This window comes from Parus major, chromosome 27, assembly GCF_001522545.3.
Source record: "Parus major isolate Abel chromosome 27, Parus_major1.1, whole genome shotgun sequence".
NCBI classification, from domain to species: domain Eukaryota; kingdom Metazoa; phylum Chordata; class Aves; order Passeriformes; family Paridae; genus Parus; species Parus major.
The window spans coordinates 1,125,151-1,143,769 of record NC_031796.1 but is presented as its reverse complement, the minus strand read 5'-3'; the positions used below and the strand labels follow the sequence as shown (position 1 = coordinate 1,143,769).

Sequence of the window (18,619 nt, the reverse complement as noted above, 5' to 3'; positions counted from 1 at the left end):
TGCTTTGTAACTCTTTGAAGTCTCCAGAAAGCGGAAGGGGAGAAAGTGGGTGCGCGCGCCGCGCTGTGGGTGGGGGGAGCTCTTAAAGGGGCCGCGCACCGCAACCTCGATGCCCCTCTTACCCTCCTTCCTCCCACACTCACAGGAGGAGGCGCTCCAACGTCCCCCCCCCAGCCCGCTTCCCTCTTCTCTGCCTCTGGATACCCAACCGGCACGCCTGGGTGGGGGATTTGGGCACCCACATGAGGGAAAACACATGGGGTGGGTGCTCCAGGGGTGTAGGGAAGAGATGGGAACACACTGGGGGGAAGAAAGGAGAAGGATCACAGTCCCTGAGCTGCCCCCAGGATCAGAGGATAAAGGCTGGGGGCACCTATGGTGCCCTGGGGGTATGAAATCCCTGTATCCAGGGGGATTCCTTGCTCTGTCCCTGGAGTGATGCTGATCTTAAGAAGAGGATGGTGATGGGGACACGGACACGGGCACGGGCTACCCAGAAGCTTTCTGGGAGGCCAGAAAGGGCACCCAAAGCCCTGCACCCACTCGCACCGCCCAGACCCCGCGGCACGAGGGCTGGGAGGGCAGCGGGGCAGGCGCTCACACATATGAGGAGTGTAGGCAGCCTCAGCACATGCCCCGGGGGGAGTCACACCGGTCCCCCGCCGCCCCGGACTCCTGGGTGCCTGTCAGGATCCCACGGTGCCCACACAGGGGGGTGGTGCCCACCAAGCCATTCCCGTGCCTCAGTTTCCCCCGTGTGCTCGCCAGAACGAGGATGGACATCCCGGCTGGTCGTGGGCAGCCAGGCCGGGGCACCCCCAGCCCGGAGCAGCCGCTGGCCCCCTCTCCGCACACCGGGGCCGCGGCGGCGAGGCCCAGGCGCCGGCATGTGCTCAGCCCAGTGGAATGTGCCAAATCACTCCCAGATGTGCACGGCGGCCGGCCCGACCCCCCTCCGCTCCCACCGGGGCAGCCGCCGGGCACCGGGGACCCCCGAGCGCAGCCCCACGGGACCGAGCCCATCAGCAGCCGGATCCTGCCCGGCCACCGGACCCGGCCCCGTCTGTGCCGTGGCGTCGCGGCCCCGAGGCCCGGCAGTGCCCCGGCGGCGGGGCGGGCAGCGCAGCAGCGGGTGCCAGGGTGCGGCAGGAGGTGCCACCGGGACAGGGTGGCCGTGTCCCCATCCCACTGAGGCCCCACAGACCTCGGGCGCGGCGGGGTCGTGCGGGGTCCTGCCCCGCACCCCCGGCCCCGGTGCCAGGCGGGAGCAGCCGAGCGGAAAGGGGCTGTCAGATGGAATCTGGGTGCCGGCGGTGACGGCGCGGCGGGAGGCGGCCGTGCCCGCCACGTGGCCGCTTATGTAAGGAGAGTGCAAGGGAGGACAGCGAGGCAGCCGGGGCACCGGGGACACCGCCGAGGGGACACCGAGCCCCCGCCGCGCTCTCGGGCGGGTGCGCGGCCGGACACGCGCGCGTGGGGCTGCCCAGGGCACAGCCGGGCACTGCCCGGCCCCGTGGGCACGGCACGTGTGTGCGGGGACAGGGGACACGGGCACACGTGTGCTGGAGCGGGGGGACAGGACCCCAGAGGCCCCCCGGCCACCCCACATCAGTGCTGGGTGTCCCGGGTGTCTCCTCGCCGCGCTGCTCGCACCGCAGCGCTGCCAGCCCGCGGTGACGAACGGCTCCGGCGGGAGCTCCGGCACCCACGCGCCTGGATCCAGCTGCGCCATCGATTTTTCATCCACTGCGGCAGAGCGGAGCTGGGGCTGGCACTGGCATGGCCAGGAGGGGCATGTCCCCTACACGGCCCCGCTGTCCCCATCCCCACGCAAACAGCCAGGATACCCCAGGGACGGTGCCGGGACTGGCATCGCTCCAGCCTCACCATAGGGTGCCCACCACGGCCAGTCTGGCCCAGATGTGGGGATGTCCCCGTGGCCTGCCTGTGCCTGTGGCACCGTCACCATGGGGGGACACAGAGGAGCCGGGGATGGAGCAACCGTGGGGACAGAGGGAGAAGGATGCCTGCCTGCATCACCACCACGTCACTGTGGACCCGCACGCTGCCAGCCGCTTCCTTCCTGACACCGTCACTGTGTGCCAGGTCACCGTGTGCCGTGGGGCTGCGTCACTCCCTGGGGCTGGCACGGGGCAGGATGTGGCCACCGTGCTCCGTGGGGACCCCCAGGCAGCCCATGCTCAGCCCAGCTCTGCCCACGGGCAGGACTGTGCCGGTACCCCGTGCCTGGTGAAAGGTGGCTGGGTCACGGTGCCCGCTGAGCCCCACGGTGTGGGGAGGGGCAGGGACAGGGTTCCCCAGGGCCCCTGACACGGTGAGGGCACCGGGACACAGCCCAGAGCGGGCACAGCCTGGGCTGACCCCGGCACCCGCCCGTGCTGCCGCACACGTCCGACACATGGCAGTGCCGGCTATAAATAGCGCCGGCAGCGAGGGCTGAGCCTGCTCGGGGCCCTCGGGGCTCCCAGATTCCCCAGTACCCCCCCTGCCTCGGTTTCCCCACGGCCAACAGCGGCTGATGTGTCCCCAAGGTGTCCCCTGGCCCTGCAATGGCAGAGAGAGGACTCCCCAGTTCGTGGTGGCACCCAGGGGCCTCACCAGGCTCCCCTTTGTGTCCTTGTCCTGGGCACCCAGTGCAAATGTCCCCGTGTCCTGTGAGCTGCAGGGATGCCACAGAGCTGGGGGGCAGAGCCGAGGTGGAGCTGGGACAGAGCAGCCCCCGAGGCCACAGGGAAACTGAGGCACGCTGGGGATTCCGGTAACACATCCTCCCCACCACCAGCACCCCATCCCTGGCCAGGAGCTGCTGAGGGGCAGCCAGGGGTCCTGGTGGGGACAGGGTGGGATGGATAGACTTGGGAGGCACAAGCAGAGCCTCATCCCTCCCCACTCCCCCCCACATTTGGAGCCCTCAACATCCCCCTGCAATGAGGAAGCTGCAAAATTAGGTCGAAGTGTCCATTATTTAGTAGAAACAGAGGAGCTGGGGCCAGGAGCTGAGGCTGGAGCTGGAGCCCAGTCCCCACAGCTGTGGGGCAGGCAGAGATCGGGGGAACAGGGATGAAACAGAGGGGACAGGAGCCAGAGCTGAACTTAAAAGACTTTATTTCATGGCAGAAGATAAAGGGAGCCCCCCCCTCTCCCTCCCCAGGAGTCCCTGGAACCCCTCTGCCACCACCAGCACCAGGACCCAGAACAGGGCTGGCACAGGGAAGATTCTCCCAGGAGCCAGAGTGATCTGGAGGGTCTCAGAAAGATTTGGGAGCAAACATAGTCCATGATTCATGAAAGGAGCAACACCAGACCTTTGGATCACACACCAGGGTGGCAAGGGGAGCCAGGAGCACCCACCACTCACTGCAAAGGAGCTGGGGGGGATGCAGAAGGGTTGGGGGTGTCCCAGCCTCCCACCTAAGCTCCTATAATGCAGAAATCACAATACAACATTAACAATATTATATTAAAAATCTTAATAAAAAGATCCCAGACTGACAGCAGAACTTCACAAATGTCCAAGACCTTCGGAGCCACTTCTCTGCTCTTGCCACAGCAGCAAAATCCCCCTTGGGGACATGGGGAGGGGGTTGCTGGGGGGTTAGTGCAGCCCCTGGGCCAGGACGCTGCCCACCAGCGCCGTGTCCTGCAGCCTGTGCTCCAGCGCTGCCTCCTCCAGCATCAGGGAAACCTGGGTGGGAGAACAGGGATGCTCAGCACTGTGCTGCCAGATCCTGCCCCAGTCCCACCACTGGATCGTTTCCCATCAACAGACCCCACCCCACCACCCCATGGTACCTTGGCCAGCCGGGCCTCCTTGGCCCTCTTGAGCTCGAGGACACCGCGGGACTCCAGGAGGGTGACAAGGGACAGACACTCGGCCTGCTCGACGGTGGGGAGCTGCTGCCGCCGGCACACCTGGCTGTAGGTGTCGTAGAGCTGGGGAGGGCAGGGGGGGTTACACCACAGCAAAGCACCCAAGAGACCCCCCAGGGACACCCACACCCTGCCCAGGTCCAGCCCCGAGAGGGTCCCACTGCCACTCACCTTCCCCAGGGTCACCTCGCGGGCGTTCGAGTGCCGGGCAAGCAGGAGCAGGGAGCAGAGCAGCATCTTCTGCTGCAGAGGAAAGGTGTCCTGGGCCCCCTGGGACCCCCTTGCCAGCCGGTCCCCAAACACCTCTGAGAGCACCCGGGAGATGTGCAGGAGCCCCACGCGCTTGGGGACAGGGGACGTTGGGGAGTCACCTGTGGGACAGAGAGAGGATCCCAGGGCGGTGGGTAAAAGGAGGTGGTACTGGAGAGAGGGGCTCCACAAAGGGAGCCCAGAGGAGCCCCCACAGGGTTTTGGCTGTGGCAGCAGTGACTCACCCCTGGGCAGTGGCTTGAGCAGGGTCTGGCCTCGCACCTCCAGCTCCACCACCTCCACGGCACGCCTGGGGAGGGACAGCCCTGAGTGCCAGGCAGAGCGGGCACCCCTGCCATGGGCACCCCTGGCACGAGCACCCTGCTGCAGGGAAGCCATGGAGACTCACAGGGACCAAGCTGGCCCTGGCACAAGCAGGTTTTGGGGCACACACTGACCTACAGACATCCAGGGCCTTGCGAGCATCACCAGAGACCGCAGAGACCTTGCGGGCACAGAACTGGAGAGCAGCAGAGTCCAGGACGGGGTCACCTGCCACCTGTGAGGCACCAGGGCCATCAGTGCTGCCACCTGTGTGGACCCCATGTCCCTCCCTCTGTCCCCTCTGCGTCCCCACCTGCCCCAGCCGCGCCTGCAGGATGCGGGTGAGCTGCTCCTTGGTGTAGGGTGGGAAGTGCAGCAGCTGAGGGCTGCCGGCTGGGTGGGCTCCCAGCCTGGCCAGGCTCCGGTCTGTCAGGTCCAGGGCATTGGCCAACCCTGCAGGACAAGGGGAAGAGGAGGATAAGGGCTGTTCTCCAAGGAGGGAGCTGCAAAAGGAAGCCCCCATCAACCGCCCCAGAAGAGGGAGGGTGCCCAGGGCAGCAGTGCTACACACTGCACACTCACCCACAAGGACAAGCCTGGAGCCAGGCAGCTGGGGCCACTCAAAGAGGGTGTAGAGCACGTCCTGGCCTTTGCTCTCCAACTGGTCCAGCTCATCCAGCACCAGGAGGCTGTGGGAGAGCCCAGATCAACCCCTGCTCTGTCCCCTCACAGGACTCAAAGCAGGGAGAGCAAAGCTGCTGCCAGCCTGCCTCTCCTGGCATCCAGGGGGATCCCACTCCACCCACCAGAGACGGGGAACTCACACCATGGGGCCCTGGGCCGTCAGATGTTTCTCCAGGCTCCGGATACGCTCCCGGCCAGTGGCCACAGGCAGCCCCAGGTGCTGTGCCAGGGCAGGGAAGACGCTCTGGGGGCTGCCCAGTGCCATGCAGTTCAGCACCACAGTCTTGCTCCTGGCCAGCTCATCCTGCTGGGAATGGGAATGTTAGACTGGCCCCCATCCCACTGCCCCCCAGCCCCCCAGTCATGGCCATGGGACACACCTTGCAGTCGAGCAGAACACGGCTCAGACAGGCTGTTTTCCCAGTCCCAGGGGCTCCAGACACGTAGAGGCTGCCAGGACGGCGCCCCAGGACGTGTTCCCGCAGGAACTGCCGGAGGATCCCTGTCTCCCACTCCCTGCCCTGGAGCTGGTCAGGCACGGCCGCATGCAGCACCTGCTTGGCCTGCTGGTAACAGGTACCTGCATGGGGAGCAAGAGGACTCAGGGAGGGACGTGGCACTGCTGGGACCCCGTCCCAACCGATCATCATCCCCATCCATGTCCCCATCCCTGCCTTCATATCTATCCCTAGCTGCACATACCCATCCCTATCCTGGGCTCTATCCCCCACCTCATCCCACCCCATCCTTTGCTCCACCCTCAACTCTACCCCTATCACCATCCCTATCCATATTCCCAATCCCTCTCCCACCCCTGCATCCCCATCCCATCCATAACCCCATCCCCAGCCCTGCCCATACTCACCTTCCTGCCTGAAGAGCCGGGTGCGTGGCTGCTGCCCGCTGAGCCCCGAGCTCCGAGGGGTCTCTGGCCCCCTGCTCCGTGGGGATGGCCCCGGGCCCTTGGGCTGCTCGGGGGAGGCCGAGGGGTCCCCAAAGAGCAGGCGACGGCCCTGGTTCTCCTTGCTGCGCTTGGCCGGGGAGCCAGGCAGGGCATGGAGGACATTGCACAGGTTGTCATCACCTGCAGGGGCAATAGGCTAATGGTGACACGGGGCCACTCTCCCTGGGGGACTTTGTGCTTCAGCACCCCCAAAAACCCCGCGGAAGCAGCTTTTCCCGAAATGGGGGTGAAGCTGCAGACGCAGCTGGACCAGAGCCGGATGGGGCTGGGTCCATCTGTCTGCCCCAGCCCCCCGGGGTGAGAAGAGGGATGCGCCCCCCGCCACTCTCGGGGGGTCCCGGCGGAGGCACTCACCCAGGCGTTTGCGGGGGCTCAGGGGTTGCACTTTGGGGCTCAGGGGCTGCGCTGTGGCCCGGCCTGAGCGTGTGTCCGGGGTGGCCTGACCGGAGTCTGCGGGGCCCGAGGCTTTGGAACGCGAAGAAGGGCGCAGAGCAGGGGCGTCGGGGTCTCTCTTGGCCGAAGGGGTAGCGAGGCGGCGGGCGCTCCTCGTGCGGGGGAAGCCGATGGTGGGCTGGCTCTGCGGGCTGCTGCTGGCCATGGCGGGGGCTACGGGTGGAGGAGGAAAGAGGTCAGAGGGCGGGATCCCGGTCAGGTGAGAAAGACCGCCAGCCCCGCGGGTCCCGATCACCCCCTGCCCTCCCAAGCCCCAGTCCCCACCGCGCTGCTCCCCATCTCTGGCCCCCATGTGCCACCAAGCCCCCTCAGGTCCCCTCCGGGTCGCCCCCGCTGGCGCCACCAACCTTCTCGCGCCAAATAAGCCTCAGCTCCGCACTTCCCGCCACCAGGCTGAGCTGGCCCCGCCCCCTTCACCCCATTGGTTGGGCCGCTGCCGCCGCCGCCAATCGCCGCGGCCCGAGGAAGGGCCGCAACAGAACGGCCAATCAGCGAATGCACCCGAGGCACAACGGAAATTGCCGAGCGCGGCCCGCGGGGCATGATGGGAGCTGTAGTCTGCATGCGGTACACTGAGCTCCCGGTACCCGCAGTGTTCCCACAGCCCGCACCCCCCCAGCCCAGCCTTCCCCGTACTCCCAGTGCCACCAGTTCGTCCTATACTGCCTTTCTACTGCCGTCCAGTCTTGTCTCTCCATGCTCCCAGTACTCCCCATGTTCCTCCCAGTGTTCCCCACCGCGCTTCCCCCCATGCTCCCACTGCCCACACTGGGCCATCGCCCCTCCCCCAGCTCCCAGTACCCACTATCCTCCTTCCCAGTGATCCCATCAGTAACCCTGATCCTGACTTCCTCCCGCCTTTGTGCTCCCACTACCCTCCACCGTGTGCCCTGCCCCAGCCCTTGGGCCATTACCCCCATGAAAGAAAAGGGGCTCCTGACGACCTCCCCCTTAGACAGTGTCCTTGACATCATGTATCACTTTATTACTTTTATTTAAATGTAATTTCCAGCTCCTCCAAATTCCTCTGTTCCCTTTTAAAAGGGCCCCTCACTCTCGGAGGGGCAGAACCGTGTTGAACCTATATTTAACCCAGAGGGCAGCGCTGGGGGGGGGCTCATTCTCCAGAGAAACCCCCCACTCACCCCTCACCCACCTCGCTCCAGCCTCAACAGGGGAAGGTCCATCCTAGAAAAAAATCCCCTGAATGAGCCCCAAAGCCGCCTGCAGGGGTGGCCCCCCTGCACCCCGTGCCCTTCCTGCTATGGTACAAAGAGATCAGTAACTACGTTAGTGTGACCCCCGCCACGGGAACACGGACAGTCCTGCCGGGACCACCCGTTGGACAGGGAGTGTAAGGCAAAACATCACCGGCCCCCAGGGCCCCCCCACGTACCCCCTGATGCGCCAGACCCAGCACAAACGGCCCCCCCATGTAATTAGTGTTTTCTTGTTAAAATGCTCAAGTTTGGGGGAGTCAGCAGTGAGAGCCAGGAGAACCCCAGAGGGGAGTGCCAGGGGAGCAGTGGTTTTGAGGGGGGCACATGGGGGTGCCACCCTTGTGGGGTCAGAGAAAGGGGTTTGGGGTGTCCCTGCATGGTCCCAATCATGTTCCCCCCGCATCTCCACTGGCTCCTGTGCAAAAAAGCAATGGGTTGTGCCAGGACAACAAGGTTCCACCAGGATAACGAGGCTTTCCCAGGATAACGAGGCGCTGCTGGCCTGTCCCTGCTTCTCCTCGCTCTGGGGGTCTCACAGCATGTCCATTCCCTGCCTGACCCCAGCCTCTCTCCATGAGCCCCCCTGGTCCCAACAGCCGGCACATGGCTCAGCCTCAAGTCCCGTGCCCGGCTCCCAGGCAGATCCCGACCCAGGATCCATGAGGAGGAATGAGGGATGGACCCATCCAGGCTTGTCACGAGGTCACCGAGTCCTGGGGGATGCATAGATGAGGTGGGGCTGGCGGAGCACGCTGGACTGGGGGGATCCGCTTGTCCTGGGAAAACCGGAGAGGCTGGGAGTGTGTCATGCAGGATCCGTGGGGCTGGGAGCTGGGGGGGGTCCGGCTGAGGAAGGGGAAGGTGGTCCATGTCTCTGCTCTGGAACAATCCACCTGCACAGCCCGGTTTCACCTGGGGATGGGGGGCAGAGGGGGAGCTCCACGCGTAGCTGGAAGACAAGGAAGCCTGTTGGAAGTGGGAGCTCCGCAGAGCCGGATCCAGCACGTCTGCTTTCCCTCCTCCACACCCCCGCGCCAGCTGCCGGCCCCCCCCCGACCTCCCCGCGGAGATCTGGAGCCTGGGATTTGCGCCTGGCAGCAGCCGCTGCAGCCGCACCGAGCTCGGGGCTTTTCAAACCCGCATTAAACATTCATGGCTCTAAAAATAAACGAGCATCCCATTCTCCCCGGAGTCTCCGCCGGGATCCGCAGCGCTGACGCGCAGCACCAAGGGCACTTTGAGCTCTGCCGGGTCCAAGCGCCGGTGCTTGGGGCCTATCCTGGGATGTATGCAGGGTCTGCATCCCCCCAGCCCCCTGCCCAGGCTCTGCTGGGGTCCTTCGAGATCCCCTCTGGTACCAAAGGTGCTCAGCAAAGGCAGGAATGAGCCCTGTGGCATTTCCCAGCCGGAAAACCAGGAGCAGGTGGGAGAGGACATTTGCACAGCCCAAATTTCTGCCCCCCTCCACAGCACAGAGAGCTGCCTTCAGGGCTTGGTACTCCTGGGAATGGGGCTCAGAACCCCCAGAACACAGGCAGGACCCAGGGCACGGCCACTGCACCACCCACCCTGTGCAGGGACAAACAGGACAGTGCCAGCCCCAAGGGCACAGGAGGGGAGAGGGAATTTGGGACACCCCCTCCTCCTTCGCCTCACCTCTGTTTGTTTTGCTGGGGTAGATTCTCTGGAAGTATTTATATTCCTCTGGGGCTGGGAAGTCTTCAACGGGATGAAAGGAGTATTTGGATTCAAAGTCATCTGTGAAGAAATGGGAAAAGGGGCAGGTGAGGAAGGAGGCTCTGGGGGAGCCAGGCCAAAGCCCCAGGGCTCTGAGGGGGATCAGTGCGGGGGTCCCACTCACCCAGGAATGCTCTGACGGTGGAGATGGAGTCCCGGTGCCCGTTCCGCACGGGCGGCGGTGGCGGCGGAGGCCCGGCCGGGGTCCGGGTGGGTGGTGGCGGGGGCTTCCCCCGGCTGGGGGGCTCGGCAGGGCCGTGCAGTCTGTGGGGGGGTGGGGGCGGGGGGGCGTCGCGCCCTCCGTTCCGCAGCATCGGCGGGGGGGGCGGCGGAGCTGCAGGGACAGCGGGGTCAGCACAGCGCGACATTCCCGGGACAAACCCAGGGACATCCCCCAGAGCTGCAGGGCCAGCTGCTGCGCCAGACCACGGCCCAGGGATGCTCCTACGCTTGCCTGGAGATTTCCTGCTTGCTCCTGACATCTGCATTCCTCATCCCTCCACCAGCTGCAGTGCAGGGACCAGCCAGCCCTGCTGCCCACCCCCAGCTCACCGCCTGCCTGGGGGGCTGCTCCAGCCCTGCATGCTCCCAGCCCACACTGGGCACAGGTCCCTCTGCACCAGAGGGGATTCCAGGAGCAGCTACGATCCGCAGATCCCCGAGTCTGAGGGCAGTGGCTCCATGTGGAGCCAAGATGCTGCCTGCCAGGACTGGAAGCCACATCCGCAATGTCACCAAGGCAGTGACGGGACCCACAGCCCCTCTGACCCACCTCTCACTCCTGCCCAGCCTCCCGCAGAGGCTCCGTGGCAGTTCATGCTCCTCATTAGCCTAATTACACCCGGGCTGACAGCACAGAATCCCAGCTGTAGCTCTGAGGAGGGATTCTGGCAGGGCCAGAAGGACGGAGCGGCTTGGCAGGGGCCCAGGCAGGAGCTGCGGTCTGGACGGGGAGCCCAGGAGTGCACGGGGGGGCACCGGGGCACAGCCAACACCAGTCCCAGCCACGGGGACACGCTCCCGAGGACTGCACACCCAGGGAAAAGCTTCTCTCTGCTCTGCCATAGCTTTTTGCTCCCTCCCAGTTACATTTAGGAAGCTCAGGGGAGCTGTGCTCTGCCACGTTCTCATCTCCCACCCCAGGAGAGTACAGGAAGGAGTTGCCCAGCCACAATCCACTGTCAGCACCAGGCTTGGAAGGAGCTGGATGGTCATGGACCGTGACAAAGGACATGTGTTAAACATGGCACTGCAACTCCTGCCCCAGCTCGGTCCCTACACCACACAGGTGTACCGCAGAAGACTCTGTGCCCCAAAGCCAACTCATGCCCATCACCTCCCACCAAGTCCTGATCACCCCAGCTGCCCCCAGGCACCGCGGGGCGAGCGGCTCTTACCTGCTCCACGGCTTGGGGGGTCTCTGGCCGGCGGTGGGGGGCGGCTGCTCTGCAGGGATGGGGAGGCAGCAGTGGGTGGTGGCGGTGCCAGACCCCGCAGTGGGCCCGGTGCCTTCCTGTGCAAGGAGTTGTGTCTCTGCGGCAGCTCCGGAGCCGACTCGCTGCTGGGGCTGGAAGGGCCGTTGGGGACACCGGGGGGTTGCCGGTAAGGGGGAGGTGGTGGCGCCAGAGACTGGCCCTGAGCGCCCGACCGGAGACTGACTGGGGAAGGAGGGGGTTTGATGGGCGGGGGGGCAGGGGGTCCGTCCCTGCTGCCAGGCAGGCGCTGTCCCGGGGTGGGTGGCAGCGGCTTCTCCCGGTTGTAGGGCGAGGCCTTGGCGTGCGCTGGAGGGGGGGCCGGGGGGGCGGCGGCGCGGCGTCCTGGCGGCGGGGGTGGCGGGGCCGAGGAGCTGTGCTTCATGCCGGTGCTGCCGGTGCTGCCGGGCCGGGACAGGTCAGGCAGGGAGGGCCTCTGCGTGCGCGGCAGTTCCGGCGGGGACCCCCGGCTGCTGTCGGCATCGTCCTGAGGGCGGCTGTTGCTGGCCGGCACGGGGGGCCTGGGAGCGGCTGCTCGGGAGCCAGGGACTTGCAGTGTTTGTTTGGTGGAGCTGTCTGTGGGGAAGGAGAGCACAGTGAGGGGTTGGGCACGACACGGGAGCAGTGCCCTCTGTCCCTGCACAGAGCCATGGCAGAGGAGGGCCAGGCCACAGGGATGGCTGTCTGGCACAGGCAGGGAGCTGGCACCGAGCACAGCCACACACGGCTCCTCTCTCACCCCTCTACTCCGTGGCCACCACAGAGAACACAGAGTTCAGGAATACACTAAACTCCTGCATCCTCCAAGAGGTCTGTGTGTGGGACTGAAGCTCAGGGAGGGCACAGCTGGGATGTGGTTTGGGGTCCTGCCTCTGAGCAGCTGAAATCCCCAGGGATACGCAGTGAGATCCTCAACCCCTTCCTGCTCAGGACCCTCCCCAGGGACCCCCATGCAGACCGCAGGCCTGTGGCCATTACCTGAGCTGTCCTTGGCTCCCACAGGTCTGAGCTTGGGAACGCCGCCTTGGAAGAGGCCGCCCTTGGGCTGGATGGCGGCTGAGCCGGAGCTGTAGCTGCTGCCACCGCTGCCCTTGGGCTCTGAAAGGAGGGAGGCAAAGAGGTTAAGCCTGGAATTATCCGCTCCTCCAATGAGGAGCTGCTGGGAACCAGATGGGCAAGAGCCCTGAAGGGCATGGCAGCGCCCAGCATGGGGCCGGGAGCCTCCTGGGGACTCACTTTCCAGGATGGGTGCACTCCGGTCATTGATTTGGGTCACTTTCCTGAGCTTGGTCCCTTTACAGATGTCCTGCAGGAGGGCCCCACGGCCCCGCTGCTCCTCTCGGCTCAGCTTCGGTGGTTCCGTGTTCGCCTGGAGAGGAGCAGCAGCTCAGCACCCCCCCGGCACAGCAACAGCCCAGCTCCACATTCCCACCTCCCGGGGCACCTCACCAGGGTGCAATTCCTCTGGCAAGCGGTCCCATGTGGGGACAGGCCACCTCCCTGCCCAGCGAGGTGACCCCTACCTGGCTGAGGGTGGGGGGCGGCGGGGGGCCGGGGGGCGGCGGCGGGGGAGGAGGGATCGGCATCCTGGCGGCTCCGGCTGCTCAGTGCTGGGGGCAGGCCTGGGCACTCATGCCTGCGGGAAGGGAGGAAGCGGTCAGGGAACGCGGGGAAAGCCGGCAGTGAAACCCAGCCCCGGGGAGTTGTGCTGGTGCCCTGTGCCCAGAGCTGGTGCAGAGCAGCAGCTGGAGCTGCTCTCGCAGGCTGTCCCAACACCCTGGAGCAGCAGGTGACAGAGGTGGGAGCCAGAATGCCCCCACTCCAAATCCCCAGGGCCCCCACAGCCCCTGGAGTCAAAACCCAGGACATGTCTCACACAACCACCTCGCTCGGCAGACAAAACGCGGCCCAGCTGATCCTGCACCATCCATCCAGCTCCTCCAGCTGTAGCCAGAGGCTGCTCACTTGGGAGTGTGACAGTAGCCCGCCAGCACTGGCACGTGGCCCCATGGCCTCTCCAGCCATGGCCAGGACAAATCTGCCAGATGGCTCCGGCCCCACAACAGCCAGAGCAGCACGGGACTGTCCTGTGGCTCCCATCCCTGAATCTCCCGACCTCTTTTCTCCTACATCAGTAACCCCCAGCACTGAAGGCTCTCTGTGCCCCACAACTCCAAAGCCCCCTCAAAGCTGTCCGAGTAATCAGGGAAATCAGCTTTCCCAGCACGGATCTGGCCACACTCCAGCTCAACTCATCAGAAGCCCAGAACGAACCTGTCTGGCACCACGGCTCACCTGGAACAGCTCCCGGGGCTCCGCGGGGCCCGGCAGCTCCGCTCGGCAATGGAGACAGAACACAGAGGGAGTGGGGACAGGAAGAGGAGCCTGAATCACTGGGAGGTCACAGGCCCTCGTGCTGCTGACAGCAGGGCTCAGGTAGGGCCTCCCGTAGCACCGGCTCAGGGAATAGGAATGTGGTGACTGGAGGCCTTGCTCACCACATGGAGTTCCAGGCACTCGGGATAGACCCTGAGGCAGGGGACAAATGTCCCTCTCTGGGCCATGGATGTCCTTCCCACAGGAAAACCTATTCCACAGTCACTAACGGGAACCACAACACCAACAGGAGGAAAGGACAGGGCAGTTTCACACCTGAAACTTCCGATTTCCGAGCCCTGACCTCCAGGGCAGGTGACAGAGGGCACGGGAACAGCCCCCACCGCAGGGAAAGTTCCTTTATGACTCAGGTTTGTACCAGGTATGAACAACCAGATCCCTTCTCACACTCGTCTCCTGCTAGATAAACTACAACTTCCTAATCCCACACGACACAGGTCCATCCTCTGTCAGACATTCCCAAGGTGCGAGAATGGGAAGCAGGGAGCAGCAGCATGGCTGCCACAGCAGCGGCTCCCCTGCCCTCAGGCAAACCACTGGCTCTGGGTTCAGGGAAATAAATAAATACCTAAACTACCTTTTAATTAAAATCAGCTCTTCTACCCTGTGAGAACTCCTCAGCTACAGCTTCATCAGGAAGACATTCCTCCCTCTATCTTACAGCATTTTCCAAGTCACCAGAGACTCCCAGTTCCCCAGTGCCCTCCCATAACAAATGTGGTGCTCCTTCACCCCAGCCCGAGCTCAAGGCCTCGCATCCAAGAGCCGACATCCATCGATCCCTCCGGACACTCCAGTCAGGAACAACGCCCAGCAAACCCATCCGGCCTGTGCCTTTCCCACTGGAGCAGGATCACAGACGGCTCTGAACGTGCTCGTCTGGGACGTGTTGGAACAGGAACACTTTTCCCTGTGCTCCTTCCCACCTGCAGTGGGATCACAGGGCCGGGGTGGCACGAGTGGCTCCGGGCAGAGACCCAGCCGTGCTGGATCAGCTGCCGGAGGGAATTAGCAGGGATCCAGCTGAGGAACGCGCCAGGTAATGATACTCTTGACTTGGGCTCGTGTGTCACAGCCCTGAGCCAGCACAGGAGTGATGCCAGGGCCACCACCTCTGCTCCCGACCCACGGGATCGTCACACATTGTGTCCCCGCTCTGCTCCTGTGCCAGCTGGTTACTCCCAGGGTGACACTTCCCTCGGTGGCCCCTGTGACAGGGACACAACTCACAGACAGACAAACAGGGGTTTGTCAGCTGGCACAAACCATCCAGTGCCACCCGTGCCATGCCAGCACTGCTGGGGTCTCTGAGTGTGACCTGCTGACACCCTGTGACAGGCTCCAGACAATCCACAGGGACCTGTAGGACAAGGAGGCTGTTTCTACAAACAGATCACGAGTCACTATCTCCCCTCTAAGGTGCCCTTACAGCAAAACCTGCACTCAGATCCAGGCTCTGACCTAGAAGAGCGAGAGGAAGGGAGAGAAGAGTTTAAGCTAAAGCAGCTTGAGGATAAACTGGAGCTGAATTCCCAAGAAACAGGTCATTCCATTTCAGCGCACGGCCCCGTTTGGGCTGGGGATTAACAGCAAAGGTCACATTGAAAAACCAAAATCGAGAGGCCCCAAACTCAGCACATGGCTGGGAAAAGCTAAGAGCTCCGTGTGGGAACGGTGCCTTTGAAATACAGCCTGGATCTTTCATGTGCAAGAAGACAGACCCAGCTGATACAGATTAGGGAGACAGGAGCTAAATCCTCCAGGAAAAGAAAAAAAGGGGGGGGGATCTCCTCCCAGCACCCCTTCATGCCTGGCAGAAGCTATCCCTGCAAACAACGCTCCGACTTCTCCACACTCCTTCTCCTTTGTTCTTCTTTACCAGGACCCTTCCACCAAGACACATCGGAGCCTCTGAGGGCTCCATATGCCATGGTGGCAGCTCCCTGTGCTCGCAGGGAAAGCGGCTGGGAAGAGCTGAATCCAGAGACACCAGCGGATAAAAGCTGGGCTGAGGCAGGAGGGGCACGTTTACACAGTGCCTTTGCTTTTCCAATCCAAACCAAACCTCAGGAAAGCTCTGAGCAAAGCATGAGGAAAACAAGGTGTGAAAAGCTGTCCCTTGGGAGGAGGGAGAGATCAGGAGATCGAGGTCACCCTGTGGAAAGCTGCTTCAGAGCTGCTGCTCCACAGGCTGGAGCACACCACGGCCACAGACCCCTCTGCAGTGTTTCGGATCAGCACTTCCCTGACAACGCTGGGATCAAAACATTACTAAATCCCAAGAACTTGACATTCAGCTGCCCCTTGTCCCTTAAAAGCAGCAGGATTGAGCAGATCTGGCCCAGCCACAGAGACACACCACATTTTCCAGGCATTTTTCAAGTCCCTGTTTGCTGTGGAGGGAATTGAAACGCCCTCCCCAGCATCAGCCCCCATCCCGCTCATCCCGGGGGGATTGCTGCTGGAGCAGGACAGGCAGCAGCAGTGACCTTCAGCCGCCTATTTCCTCGCTTTTCAGGGGGATTTGGGCTCCGGGCGGATTTGTATTTCACATTTGCAAGCCCGAGCTGCAGCGCCTCATCCTCAGGGAGGCTTTGAACTGCAGATCAAGAGGAATTTCCACCCTCTGATGTCGGTGCAGAAATGCGGCCGCACCGGTTTGGGAACGACTTCCAAGGCTGGACCTCTCCAACACCCGCCCCCGCGCCTTTATCTTCCCTCTCTTCCCATCCAAACCCGCAGTTCCTCGTTACCCCCTCCCAAATTCCAACCCTGTCCTCCGCAGCCTGACATTCCTGCCCGCTCCCGAGGAGCTGAGGATGCTACATAAATAATTTATCCTGAGCGACAGCCATCGCAGGATTTAAGGTCATTCAGGCTTTTAAAATCCTATCAGCATGCTTCCCGAGCCGAGCTGCCAGCTCCATTTGGAGCATCCCGGGGAGCCGGCGCATCCCTGCGTGCAGACAGACAGACACGCTCCGGCCCCGCGGGATCCAGACGCTCCCTGTGAATTATTAACGATCCGCGGGCTCTGACGAGGCGTTTTTAACAAAATCCCGAACTCCAGAGTTTCCAACTCCTCAGGGACGAGCTCCACAGCCTCAGTTTCCCCATTCACTCACAGCTTCTACAACCTCAGTTTCCCTATCCATCCACAGCTTCCACATCCTCCGTTTTCCTCTCCAGAGTTTCCTCAGCCTCAATTTCCCTATCCACAGTTTCCCCACCCTGGCTTTCCCCAACCACAGAACCCCCAGCTCAGTCTGTCCCTTGCTCCCATCTCATCTCAGGTCACTCAGCAGAGGAAACCTTTAATCAGGAGCAAGGAACCCTGTCCCGAAATTCCGCTGCAGCAAAGGGAAAAGCAGGAAAAGCCAGGCCCGCAGCCTTCCCCGCCCGCCCCCTTTGCCGAAGAGGCAAAAGGAAGCCGGGAAGGGAGAGGTGGCACACGAGGGGCTGGGCAGGAACCGAGGGGCTGGGCAGGAACTGTTGAATTATTCCAGCGGGAGGAAGCGGCGGGAGACGAGAGGACTTCCCGGTTCCTTTGAGCCGGAGCTGGGAATTCCGGGTGCAGCGATCCTGACAGCGAAGCCAGCAGAGTGGACACGTACTCCCGGTGCACCGGCCTCCCCATCCATGCTGCCTTCGGCACGGTGGTCAGGAAGGCTGCTGGACCGGGAGCAGGGAGTCCTGGATGTGTTTCCCTGGAGCTGAAGGGACAACTCAACTCCAGCGTTGTCCAGAAAAGCTGTGGCTGTCCAATCCCTAGAATTGTTCCAGGTTGGACGGGGCTTGGAACAACCCCTTCCAGTGGAAGATGGGATTTAAGGTCATTTCCAACTCATGTCATTCCAGGATTACATGGAACTCTGTGTCCATGGTCATCCCTAAGCCACCACATGCTCCAAAAGGTCTGCCCCCCCCTTCTCCTGCACCCCAAATAGGGTCCCCCCTCTCCCAATAGGCCCCAGTGCATCCCCAGCCCTTACTGGTTCTGGGCACCCACAGGGTGGGGGTCCAGGGGGGTCCTGGGAGTCAGTGTGAGGGTCCCACGGGTCACAGAGCAGGTCCAGGGGGAGGGTGGAGGGGTCCCAAGGGTCATGGCAGGGGTCCCAGGCAGACACAAGGGTCACACTGGGGGTCCCTGGCCCATGATCCTGCCTGACAGCCCCAGACGGGTCCTGGGGAGGGGACGCTGAGGTGACTCAGGAGTCAGGGAGGAGGGGTCAATGGGGTCATGGTGGGGGTCTCAGAGCTCATGAGGGAGTCCCAGGGGACACTCTGGGGTCAGAGTCTCCATGCTGGGGGTCCCTATGGTGGGATCCCAGGCACCTGGCCCCACCGTTTCTGGGCACCCCCAGCCTGGGGGTCAGGGGGGTCCTGGGGAGGGGAGGGGTGGAAGAGTCCAGGGCATCAATATGGGGGTCTCAGAGGGGTGCCAGGAGTCACTGGGGGAGTCCCAGGCCCCCAGCCCTGTCAGCTCTGGAGACCCTTAGGTTGGGGGTCCTGGGGAGGGGTCCCTGAAGTCACCCAGGGGTCAGGGTGAAGGGGTCCAGGGGTAAGTGTAGGGATCTCAGGGCAGTCCTAGAGGACACCCTGGGGTCAGGGTGGAGGTCCCAGACCCCTGGCCCCACTGGTTCCAGCCAACCCAAAGACAGGAGTCCAAGGAGGGACAGAGAAGTCCAGAAGGTCAGTGTGGGGATCCCAGGGGGTCCCAGGCCATGGTCCTGCCAGTTCCAGGCACACCCAGGATGGGGGAACAAGGAGGGTCCTGGGGAGGGATCCCACACATAATCAAAGGGTCAGGCTGGACGGGTCAAGGACAGTAGGGGGGTCTCAGTAGAGGTCCATGGGGGTGCTGGGGACGGCTCTCAGAGGAGACCTGGAGGTCAGAGTGGGGGTCCCCATGGTGGTGGGGTCACAGGCCCCCAGACCCGCCTGTTCTGAGCACACCCAAGCTGGGGGTGCAGGGTAGTTCTGGGGAAGGGTCCCTGACGTGCCCCAGGGGCCAGGGGGTGGGAGATCTCACAGGGGTCCCAGGGGTCAGGGTGGGGGGGTCCAGGGGGTCCCATGGGGGGGCTACAGCCCCCCCCGGCCTCGCCGGTTCCTGGCACTCCACAGCCGGCCCCGCGGACCCCTCAGACGGCCCCAGAGACCCCTCAGACGGCGCCGAGGACCCTCAGCCGGCCCCGGGCAGCCCCCAGATCCGCGCAGGCCTCAGCGCA

The 18,619-nt window shown here is 63.6% G+C and overlaps 2 protein-coding genes across 4 annotated transcripts; both read right to left on the bottom strand.

Annotated features, from left to right (window-relative positions):
- Positions 1 to 3,109: 3,109 nt before the first annotated feature.
- CDC6 (cell division cycle 6) lies at positions 3,110 to 7,422 on the bottom strand. Of its 2 annotated transcripts, none has more exons than XM_015651248.3 (12): positions 6,913 to 7,422; positions 6,467 to 6,718; positions 6,014 to 6,232; positions 5,529 to 5,728; positions 5,289 to 5,455; positions 5,047 to 5,153; positions 4,778 to 4,917; positions 4,599 to 4,699; positions 4,386 to 4,450; positions 4,063 to 4,262; positions 3,814 to 3,954; positions 3,110 to 3,706 (listed from the first exon to the last, which is right to left on the bottom strand). In XM_015651248.3, exons 1-12 carry the CDS (start codon positions 7,127 to 7,129, stop codon positions 3,617 to 3,619), a joined length of 1,899 nt encoding a protein of 632 aa, XP_015506734.1. In that variant the 5' UTR covers positions 7,130 to 7,422; the 3' UTR covers positions 3,110 to 3,616. The 2 variants fall into 2 exon arrangements, with proteins under 2 accessions (XP_015506734.1, XP_015506735.1); XM_015651249.3 differs by having other exon boundaries at positions 5,289 to 5,452.
- A 120-nt stretch (positions 7,423 to 7,542) lies between these two features.
- Positions 7,543 to 18,535, bottom strand: WIPF2 (WAS/WASL interacting protein family member 2). Of its 2 annotated transcripts, XM_015651416.2 has the most exons (8): positions 13,290 to 18,535; positions 12,518 to 12,630; positions 12,231 to 12,363; positions 11,973 to 12,092; positions 10,920 to 11,570; positions 9,647 to 9,856; positions 9,442 to 9,543; positions 7,543 to 8,734 (listed from the first exon to the last, which is right to left on the bottom strand). In XM_015651416.2, the coding sequence occupies exons 2-8, from the start codon at positions 12,578 to 12,580 to the stop codon at positions 8,694 to 8,696; spliced, it is 1,320 nt and encodes a 439-aa protein (XP_015506902.1). In that variant the 5' UTR covers positions 12,581 to 12,630; positions 13,290 to 18,535; the 3' UTR covers positions 7,543 to 8,693. The 2 variants fall into 2 exon arrangements, with proteins under 2 accessions (XP_015506902.1, XP_033375927.1); XM_033520036.1 differs by having other exon boundaries at positions 12,518 to 18,535.
- Between the last annotated feature and the right edge of the window lie 84 nt (positions 18,536 to 18,619).

What these genes read in the sequence shown, in the direction of transcription:
- CDC6 (XM_015651248.3), bottom strand. Translation starts at nt 7,129, where the DNA reads ATGCAGACTACAGCTCCCATCATGCCCCGCGGGCCGCGCTCGGCAATT. An exon ending in TGCAGGCGCGGCTGGGGCAG is followed by an intron (nt 4,700 to 4,777) that starts GTGGGGACGCAG and finishes GGTGCCTCACAG; the next exon opens with GTGGCAGGTGACCCCGTCCT. An exon ending in AGGAGGCCCGGCTGGCCAAG is followed by an intron (nt 3,707 to 3,813) that starts GTACCATGGGGT and finishes TCTCCCACCCAG; the next exon opens with GTTTCCCTGATGCTGGAGGA.
- WIPF2 (XM_033520036.1), bottom strand. Translation starts at nt 12,580, where the DNA reads ATGCCGATCCCTCCTCCCCCGCCGCCGCCCCCCGGCCCCCCGCCGCCC. An exon ending in CACCGTCAGAGCATTCCTGG is followed by an intron (nt 9,544 to 9,646) that starts GTGAGTGGGACC and finishes ATTTCTTCACAG; the next exon opens with ATGACTTTGAATCCAAATAC. An exon ending in CCCCAGCAAAACAAACAGAG is followed by an intron (nt 8,735 to 9,441) that starts GTGAGGCGAAGG and finishes CTTGTCTTCCAG; the next exon opens with CTACGCGTGGAGCTCCCCCT.